General features: G+C 51.3%; 1 protein-coding gene across 1 annotated transcript in view; it reads left to right on the top strand.

Annotated features, from left to right (window-relative positions):
* Positions 1–9655, top strand: part of KIF3B (kinesin family member 3B) — a 28301-nt gene extending 18646 nt beyond the window's left edge. The window contains exons 7-8 of the mRNA XM_015426181.1: positions 2909–3087; positions 8964–9655. Of these exons, the coding sequence (XP_015281667.1) occupies positions 2909–3087; positions 8964–9060 (276 nt within the window). The 3' untranslated portion in view covers positions 9061–9655. The remainder of the gene's footprint in view (positions 1–2908; positions 3088–8963) is intronic.
* Positions 9656–10108: the final 453 nt, after the last annotated feature.

Below are 10108 nucleotides of genomic sequence, written 5' to 3' on the forward strand. Positions count from 1 at the left end.
GCCGACGGGTGGGTGTCCCGGGGCGTTTTGGGGGGGGGGGGGGGGTATTTCTGTCAGCAGAGTGCACTGTCCTTTCGTCCTCTCCGCCAAACCCCAACATGCACATTTTGGGAACCATTTTGGGTGCAGTGGGAGGGGGAGCGGAAGGAAGTCGCCCATGGCTGGGGGAAAACGCTCCCCCCCCCCCCCCCCCCCCGCCCTCCCCACAAAGAGGCGCCACAACACAATGGTTGGTCCAGTAGAAAGAAACCTTGTAACACAGAGTGAATGAATTTTCCCTTAGTTTTGTAGGAGCACTGTAGCTTTAACATTTCTGTCTAAAAATGTAGGTCATCGGCTTAAGCTGTGTTCTGTGGGCAGGACGCTTTCCTCTTTGATCTCCCTGCATGAATGGAATTCTTCAAGGGGTCTGTTGAAAACAGGGCCATTGAGATGGGCACAGGGTGAACTGATTGCCGTGAGAGAGGTGGCTCACAGGCATTTGGGAATGGGTTTTCCTGCAATTGGATTCATTGATCAGTTTTGGGTTTTTTAATTTTTAACTGGTGCCATCTTCAGAGACTCAGGGCAGATAACACATTTTTAAGACACTTTTATTGCATCTAGGCTAATTGTGCGTGTGTGTGTGTCTAGAGTAGAATCATAGAACCACAGAATTGGAAGGGGCCATAAAGGCCATCTAGTCCAACCCCCTACTCAGTGCAGGATCAGTACTGACAAGTTACAACCAACTTATGGCAACCCAGCAAGGGGCTTTCAAGGCAAGTGAGGAGCAGAGGTGGTTTGCCATTGCCTTCCTCTGCAGAATCTTCCCTGGTGGTCTCCCATTCAAGTACTAATCCCGCTTAGTCTACCTTATGGTGGCCCCAGCACGGGGTTTTCAAGGCAAGTGGGAAGCAGAGGCGGTTGGCCATCGCCTTCCTCTGCAGAGCCTTCCTTGGTGGTTTCCCTTCCAAGTACTGACCCTGCTGAGCTCCAACTTGTGGCGACCCCTGCAAGGGGCTTTCAAGGCAAGTGGGAAGCAGAGGCGGTTGGCCATCGCCTCCCTCTGCAGAGCCTTCCTTGGTGGTCTCCCTTCCAAGTACTGACCCTGCTGAGCTTCCAACTTATAGTGAGCCCAGCAAGGGAATTTCAAGGCAAGTGAGGAGCAGAGGTGGTTGGCCATTGCCTTCCTCTGCAGAGGCGGTTGGCCATTGCCTTCCTCTACAGAGCCTTCCTTAGTGGTCTCCCTTCCAAGTACTGACCCTGCTGAGCTTCCAACTTGTGGCGACCCCTGCAAGGGAGTTTCAAGGCAAGTGAGGAGCAGAGGCGGTTGGCCATTGCCTTCCTCTGCAGAGCCTTCCTTGGTGCTCTCCCTTCCAAGTAAACCTGCTGAGTTCCAACTTATGGCAATCCCAGCAAGGGGCTTTCAAGGCAAGTGAGGAGCAGAGGCGGTTGGCCATCGCCTTCCTCTGCAGAGCCTTCCTTGGTGGTCTCCCTTCCAAGTACTGACCCTGCTGAGTTCCAACTTGTGGCGACCCCTGCAAGGGGCTTTCAGGGCAAGTGAGGAGCAGAGCTGGTTGGCCATCGCCTTCCTCTGCAGAGCCTTCCTTGGTGGTCTCCCTTCCAAGTACTGACCCTGCTGAGCTTCCAACTTATGGTGAGCCCAGCAAGGGAATTTCAAGGCAAGTGAGGAGCAGAGGCGGTTGGCCATCGCCTTCCTCTGCAGAGCCTTCCTTGATGGTCTCCCTTCCAAGTACTGACCCTGCTGAGCTTCCAACTTGTGGCGACCCCTGCAAGGGGCTTTCAGGGCAAGTGAGGAGCAGAGCTGGTTGGCCATCGCCTTCCTCTGCAGAGCCTTCCTTGGTGGTCTCCCTTCCAAGTACTGACCCTGCTGAGCTTCCAACTTATAGTGAGCCCAGCAAGGGAGTTTCAAGGCAAGTGAGGAGCAGAGGCGGTTGGCCATGGCCTTCCTCTGCAGAGCCTTCCTTGGTGGTCTCCCTTCCAAGTACTGACCCTGCTGAGCTTCCGACTTATAGTGAGCCCAGCAAGGGAGTTTCAAGGCAAGTGGGAAGCAGAGGCGGTTGGCCATCGCCTTCCTCTGCAGAGCCTTCCTTGGTGGTCTCCCTTCCAAGTACCGACCCTGCTGAGCTTCCAAGATCTGTCGAGATCAGGCTACACCATGTCACCTCGCCTCCCCCTAGGCCAATTTCACTCCCTGATTATCCCCAGTTTTGAGGCACTTCCCAAAAACGTGCTCTGGCTTTCTTGGACCGCTGGAGGAAGGGAAATTGAGGAACGATCCCCGAGGACAACAATCCTCAAACCTCACTGCTGGTATTAAGCCTCTGGCACAACCCTGCTCACTCTTGTCTACATCTTTTATCCCTTATAGCAAATTTTAGATTGTGTTCTCTTCTGGTGCGGGGATTAGGGAGGGCATCTTGTTTATGACTCTGTAAAATTTATGACTCTGTAAAGGGCTGCAGTGGCTCAAGTGGTTAAGACGCTGAGCTGCAGACCGGAAGATCGGTAGTTCGGCAGTTTGAGACCCCGGTGCCGCATGACAGAGTGAGCTCCCGTCTCTTGTTCCAGCTCCTGCCAACCTAGCAGTTCGAAAGCAAGAAATTGCAAGTAGATAAATAGGTACCACTTCGGTGGGAAGGTAACAGCGTTCTGTGCGCCTCGGCGTCTAGTCATGCTGGCCACATGACCACGGAAACGTCTCCGAACAGTGCTGGCTCTTCGGCTTGGAAACGGAGATGAGCACCGCATCCCTAGAGTCGGACTCGACTGGCTTTCAAGCAAGGGGAAACCTTTCCCTTTAACTAAAGGCTTCTGAAGAGCAACCACAGGTGGTAGTTAATAATAAAACTTGTCCATGGGCATCCTCGTGTCCGTCTGAACGCTCTTGGCTCTCGCTCCTTAGGCAGAGAACATTGTGCTTCTGGAACTGGACATGCCCAGCCGAACAACCAGGGACTACGAGGGCCCGGCCATCGCCCCCAAGGTCCAGGCGGCTCTGGAAGCCGCCTTGCAGGACGAGGACGAGATCCAAGTGGACGCCTCCACTTTTGAGAGTACGTCGAACAAGAAGTCGAAATCCAGGTGAGCTCCGGTTTGTTTTTTGGGGGGGGAGGAGAGGAGACCCAGATGCTTTCCAGCCACATTCGGGGTGAACTTCTGAGATCTGGACCACTGAAATTGGGAGGCTGTTTCCCCCACAGAAGCTGGGGGTCTGGTAGAAGTGCAGGATTCCCTAAAGCACTGAGGGCCCAGAAGAAAATATGGGGAGGACTGGCGTGGTTTTTTGCCCTCTTTCTCTAAAAGCTATTGAAGGAGGATGCAAATGTGGCAGTATCTGCCCGACAGCAGAGTGAGAGAGAGCGCGCATGATGTGAAGGTTCCCTTCCTTGAACGCAACGACCTGGCAACAGTGATCCTTGAGATGGCAATGCTTTCTACATGGGGCTGTTGTTGTTGTTCAGTCGCACAGTCGAGTCCGAATCTTCGCAACCCCATGGACCAAATTACGCCAGGCCTTCCGGTCTTTCGCCGTCCTCTGAAGTTGGCTCAACTTCATGGGGCTGCCCTTGTCCCAAATCCAGGAGCTGCAGCTGGTGCAGGATGCAGCGGCCAGGCTGCTGTTGGGTCTCCCTGTGCAGGAGCACACCCAACCTGCGCTAAAAGCACTACACTGGCTGCCTATAACATACCGAATTCGGTTCAAGGTGCCGGTTCTCACCTTTAAAGCCCTATATGGTCAGGGGCCTACATACCTAAAGGACCACCTTTCCCCATACATTCCTGTACAGTATTATCCCACCCAAACTGCCACCATGTACAGGATTAAGCCCCTCACCAGTCCAGGGATGAGAGGTAATCCTGTACTTTTACAGTACATTAAACAACAACCCATGAGATGGTCTAAACCCTCTCTGGTTTGAGAACCATGTGCCACCAGAACCTCTACATTAGTTCCCCCCCCCCCCACCTGAGATTAAAGGTTCAAACTCTCAGTTGGTTCCTGGAATTTAACACATTAGCAACTCATTCCCAGAGATGCACACTTTTTACTCTCCAATAGTAGCGTATATGGTGAGCGTTTAGGCCACAAGATTTAGCCTTGGAATTCAGGTACAACATCAGAGACCATTTAAACAATCAGAGGAATCTTTACTTAGTACAGAGCTTAGCACAGACTACCAGATCACAAACCAGTCCTTTCTCTCTTCAAAGGACAGCATTTCCAGGTGCAATCAAACAAGCACAGAGCAGGAACAGAGAGCAAGAACAGTGCTAAGAGAAGAGACTCTTCTCTCATTGGGATTGAACAATTATAGCCCAATTCCAGTCATGATCAGCTGTGGCCATGCAGGCAATCACGAGTGGACATAGGTGTGTCCAATTGTTGGTTGCCATAGCTGCAACACAGGAATGGCTAGAAGTTTGGAGACTCTTCCTGCAGTCAAGTGACCCAGCTTCTAGCTACTTCATTTAGTATGTGACTTGTTGCATGCGAGGCAGAGGCAGGGGCCATCAGGTCTGCCTCTTCCCTTAGAGGTGTGAAAGAATGTGTGGTTATATGGCATGGTTATAAAGTTTCTCTGGCCAAATGGACAGGCCATTTGGCTTCAACAGGAAACAAGACACAGCATGTTATCAGAAAGACATCACAGGAGAAGGCATGGACTTTTAGAAATCAATATTTTTATACAGTTCCCCAGAGAGCACTATGATCAGGGTCCCAAAACCGTCTGGCCCTCCCGGGCCCTAGAGAAGCCAGGCTGGCTGTGACAAGGGCCAGGGCCTTCTCGGTGGCGGCTCCGCCCTGGTGGAATGAGCCCCCGGATGACATCAGGGCTCTGCGGGACCTTTTACAGTTCCGCAGGGCCTGCGAGACGGAGCTCTTCCGCCAGGCCTTTGAGTAGGGAGCCGCCCTAATCAACCTGGCCCCAAATTATATCATCAACAGGTCAATGCCACTATTAACATCAGGTGCTGCTGATGTCCACCATCGCCCGCAAACAGCACTAGCTCTTTATGCTGTGTTTTAAAAGTGCGTTGTTATGGTTTTATCTATCTTTGTGTTTCAGTGTTTAATATTTTATGTAAGCCGCCCTGAGCCTGCCTCAGCAGGGAGGGCGGGATATAAACCAAATCAATCAATCAATAATAAATGTGCCATCAAGTTGCCTCCAACTTAAAAGTGACCCTATGAATGAATGGCCTTTGAAGCACCCTGTCATCGGCTGTCTTGCTCAGCTCAGCTGTGGGTAGTGATATAAAACCTGGTTGTTTTATTACATATGTGAAGGAACGGACTGGCGAGCGCACCCTTTGGGTTGGTCCCTAGAAGGCTGGAATATCCCATGGCCGCCCCAGGCCTCTACTCACTGATGCCACCCCTTCCTCTTACTCCGTGCACGTGTCAAAAGTTAACTGGGGTAACAACCACTGCCATTAGCAGCTCTGGTGACTATAGCTATTCATGAAGCTCCCTTATATTGAACCAGACCACTGGTCCATCAGGGTTAGTCTTGTCTAATCAGACTGGCAGAGGCTCTCCAGGGTTTCAGGTGAAGGTCTTTCACATCACCTACGGCCTGGTCCTTTCAACTGGAGATGCCGGGGATTGAACCTGGGACCTTCTGCATGCAAAGCAGAGGCTCTTCCACTGAGCCCCTTCCACTGAGCCACAGCCCCTTCCCATATCTCTCCAGGGTCTCAGGCGGAGGTCTTTCCCATCACGTACTGCCTGGTCCTTTTAGCTGGAGATGCTGGGGATTGAACCTGGGACCTTCTGCATGCCAGGCAGAGGCTCTTCCACTGAGCCCCTTCCACTGAGCCACAGCCCCTTCCCATATCTCTCCAAGGTCTCAGGCTGAGGTCTTCCCCATCACCTCCTGCCTGGTCCTTTCAGCTGGAGATGCTGGGGATTGAACCTGGGGCCTTCTGTATGCCAAGCAGAGGCTCTGCCACTGAGCCAGGGTCTCAGGTCAAGGTCTTTCCCATCACCTACTGCCTGGTCCTTTCAGCTGGTGATGCCGGGGATTGAACCTGGGACCTTCTGCAGGCCAAGCAGATGCTCTGCCACTGAGCCATGGGCCCCTCTTTACAGCTCTCCAGGGTCTCAGGCTGAGGTCTTTCCCATCACCTACTGCCTGGTCCTTTCAGCTGGTGATGCCGGGGATTGAACCAGGGACCTTCTGCATGCCAAGCTGAGGCTCTGCCACTGAGCCACAGCCCCTCCCTGGCACTTGAAGTATCAGAGAGTGTTTGGCTTCCCTCAACGGTGCCTGCGTTTTCTTGTGAGAAGTCACCCATATTTTTAAACTTGGCTGAGGTAGACCCATGCAGAGTAAATGTGGCTGCCTGTGTTTGCTCTTAGTGTCGATTCCTCCGCTGGTGGCCCCCTGGGGATCAGGTCCGTTTCCTTAAAGCCAAGATGATTGTTGTGTATCATTCCAGTATGCAAGGGTGTGTGTAGCAATGCTCCCTCTAAGCTGTGTGGAGTCTTGTGAGACAAAAATCTGTGAGCCTGAGGCTAAAAAACTGTGAGCTGGCTCACTCTCACTCAGCTTAGAGGGAACACTGGTGTGTGGTCTCCTCATTTGCCCTTCCAGCCACCCTGTGAAGTTTTTCTAGCCGTTCTGCTGCATCTTTTTTTTAAAAAATCTTTTATTTCAATTTTTAAATAGGGTACAGGGGGAAAAAGGTATGAGAGGGCGGGAAAGGAATAAGGGTGAGACACTTTTTTACAAATACTGAAGACAATTTTTTTAATGAACTAATAAATCTAAGTAAATCATTATAACATTTCCATTAACACTATTTCCCAGTAATATGTTTTCACAATTCTAAAAATAGAAATTATGAAAGATCTACTAACAGATTCTCTCAGTGTTTTATGTAAATTTGAAATAATCACATAGCCATTTAAAATAATGTGTGTTAATGGTAAAATAACAAAATTCCAATCATCATACATTCACAGTTTAACTATATAGTTGTGAAAAATTGATAACCATCAGTTAACTGAAAATCAAAGGATAATATTGTAATATTGGATTGTAGTACTGTATCGCTTTTACAGCTCTATAATAAGTACAAAAGGTTGTCCATTATCAGATTCACTACTTGATCTTTTATTTCAGTGATTTGTCAGTTTTGCCATGACAGCATATTCTTCCATCTTATCTTTCCAGTCTTCAAGATTTGGGCAAAGCCTGTTTCCATTTGATTGCAAATACTACTCGTGCTTTCATTAACATATATCAGAATAGTTCATGTATTAGTTGTTGTAGAACTTCCGGGATGTATGGCCGTGGTCTCGGCATTGTAGGACCTAATGTTTCGCCAGCAGCTGTGACTGGCATCCTCAGAGGTATAACACAGAAAGATGGAGGACTCTCTGTGTCAAGGTGAGAAGAAAAAAAATGGTAGGCAGGTAATTTATATCTCCTCAGGAAGGTGGGGTAGGGCTGATATGCAAAAGAACCTCCGCGGCATCGGCAGAGACTGCGAGCGACGGCGGCAGCAACAATGGTGGAGACGGCGACCTGGCGAACCCTGTGAGCCCAGCACGGAGTGGCGGAGTCTGGCAGAGGTGGAGTCTGGAAGACGTGGCAACGCGGCGGCACGGCGCGGCGGAGCCAGCAAAAGGACAGAGCCAGAAGCTGTGACTGCCGCGGGGCCGTGGACCGGAAAGGCGGGCCCACCAGAGGAAAGCCACCAGAAAGACCTGTTCCAGGGGCCAGAAAAGCAGAATGCCGGGAAAAAACAAGGAGATGCCGAACAAAAATCAACTGAGCCCTGCTGCCTGGGTGTCGGTAGGGAAGACACCCCCCATACAACAATGTGGCCCAAGATAGGTAACATAAAAATAATGTAAACCGCTCAGAGACCCTTCGGGATCAAAGCGGTACAGAAGTCGAAAGATAAATTAAAAAAATAAATTTAAAAAACCTTCTCAGGAATGCTCCTCTATTAGCATGTTTCACAGCCTGGGGAATTCCTACAAGATAATGACTCAGCCCTGCCCCACCTTCCTGAGTAGATACAGATTACCTGCCTACCATTTTCCTTCTCACCTCGACACAGAGAGTACTCCATCTTTCTGTGTTATACCTTTGAGGATGCCATAGAATCATAGAATGTTAGAGTTGGAAGGGACCTTGCAGGTCATCCAGTCCAACCCTCTGCACTCTGCAGGAGCATAGCCGAAAGATAGCCCTACAACATACCCGAAAGATGGCTGTCCAGCCTCCGCTTGAAAACGTCCAGCAAAGGAGCATCCACCACCTCCCGAGGCAGTCTGTTCCACTGCTTAACCACTCTGACAGGAAGTTTCTCCTGATATTTAGCCGGTAACGACTCCCTTGTAATTTCCACCCATTAGATCTAGTCTTGCGATCCGGAGCAAGAGAGAATAGATCCGCTTCATCTTCTACATGACAGCCCTTCAGATACTTGAAGACTGCAATCATGTCCCCTCTAAGCCTTCTCTTTCCCAGGCTAAACATACCCAACTCTTTCAGCCTTTCCTCCTGTAAGACTTGGATTCCAACCCTCTCACCGTCCTGGTTGCCCTCCTCTGGATACGCTCGAGCTTGTCAACATCCTTCCTACAGTGTGGTGCCCAAAACTGGACACAGGACTCCGGTTGAGGCCTGACCCTAGCAGAATAGAGCGGAACGACCACCTCCCGTGATCTGGACACAAGGCTTCTGTGAATGCATCCTAAGATTGCTGCTGGCGAAATGTCAGGTCCTACAATGCCAAGATCATGGCCACACAGCCCGGAAAATCTACAACAACTAATGAACTCCGGCCTTGAAAGCCTTCGACAACATATTTAGTTCACGTATTGCTCTTTCAGCATTCACGGGTAAAATTCCCAATAGCGTAGTCTCTGGTAACGTGGCAAATTTCATATCCGTTCTGCTTCTCATATATGATATTATCTCATTTTATGTTTTCAGGCCTAAAACGGGAAGGAGGTCCGGCGGCTCCTCTTCCTCCTCCAGCTCCTCTGGGTCACAGCTGTACCCACAGTCTCGGGGGCTGGTCCCCAAGTAAAACCAGCGGCGCCTGGTTGGCTTGCCCTTTGAGAGCTTGGGGGCGAGAGCAAGCCTGCGAAGGGGACCGGTGGCCCGTCGTGCCCCTCGAGAAGCAGCGGCGCCCTCCCGCGGCGGCAGGACTGATTCGCGTCCAGCCGGTGGACTTGTCCGCCCCGCACGACGGGGCTCGATTCCCCCCTGCTGGTGGTTCCATACGGGGAAAGAGACTGTAGTTAGGAAACCGGAAATGCATGACGTACGTTAGTGTGTGTTAGAAGCAGCAGGATGCGTTGGGGGGGGGGGCTTGCCGTGTTTCCACCTCTCCTGCCCTTCGGGGGCAAGGGGTGGAGTCAAAAGTCATCTCAGAAGAACCAAACTCTCCGGGGCTTCATGACGCCAAATATCTAGAAAGGTTGAGAAACGACGGAGGGTTTTCCCAGCCACGGCGGACGGTGCCTTTCCTTTCTCTTGTTTTCATTTTTGGGGGGGTGGGCAGGAAAGGGAGAGGCAGAACCGACATGCATCCTGCGACTTAGTTAGACGTCTTTCCTTTTTTAGAAATGCAGACCAAAGGAGGTTTGGAAGCCTCCCCCCCCCCCCCCCCACTGAAGCAATATAAATTCGATAAATCCTTTGCCTGTTTACAAGGGTGGGGGAAGAGTTCTTCTAGGTGGAACTCCCACCGACTTCAACTATGACCTTCTCCCATGCTGTCCATGCTAGCCTTCATCCCCCTTTCTCCTAACGTGCTTCACCGTAGACCTTTCCCTTTGGGCGTAGCGTGGCCGTGGCCGTCACCGTCTTCCGCTCCCCCGTGTGGCTTCCGGAGGCCAGTTCTACTCTCCCGCACCCCAAGGACAGAAGTCCCAAGTCTCCACCTGGTTGCGCTATGCCCTGCAAAACCCAGGATGTTCCTTGGGGAGCAGAGAAGACCGTAAAGAGCAGAGTTTCTTCTCGTCGTCATCCTGAGCTTCCCGTTTCCCGGTCCCAGGCTGTCCCCCGTGAACAGGAATGAGGTTGGGGCTTGAGCAGAACTCAAGGGGAGGAAGGGGCTGGCCGGCTGCAGC

Source organism: Gekko japonicus, unplaced genomic scaffold, assembly GCF_001447785.1.
Source record: "Gekko japonicus isolate JY-2015 unplaced genomic scaffold, Gekko_japonicus_V1.1 scaffold291, whole genome shotgun sequence".
Classification (NCBI taxonomy): domain Eukaryota; kingdom Metazoa; phylum Chordata; class Lepidosauria; order Squamata; family Gekkonidae; genus Gekko; species Gekko japonicus.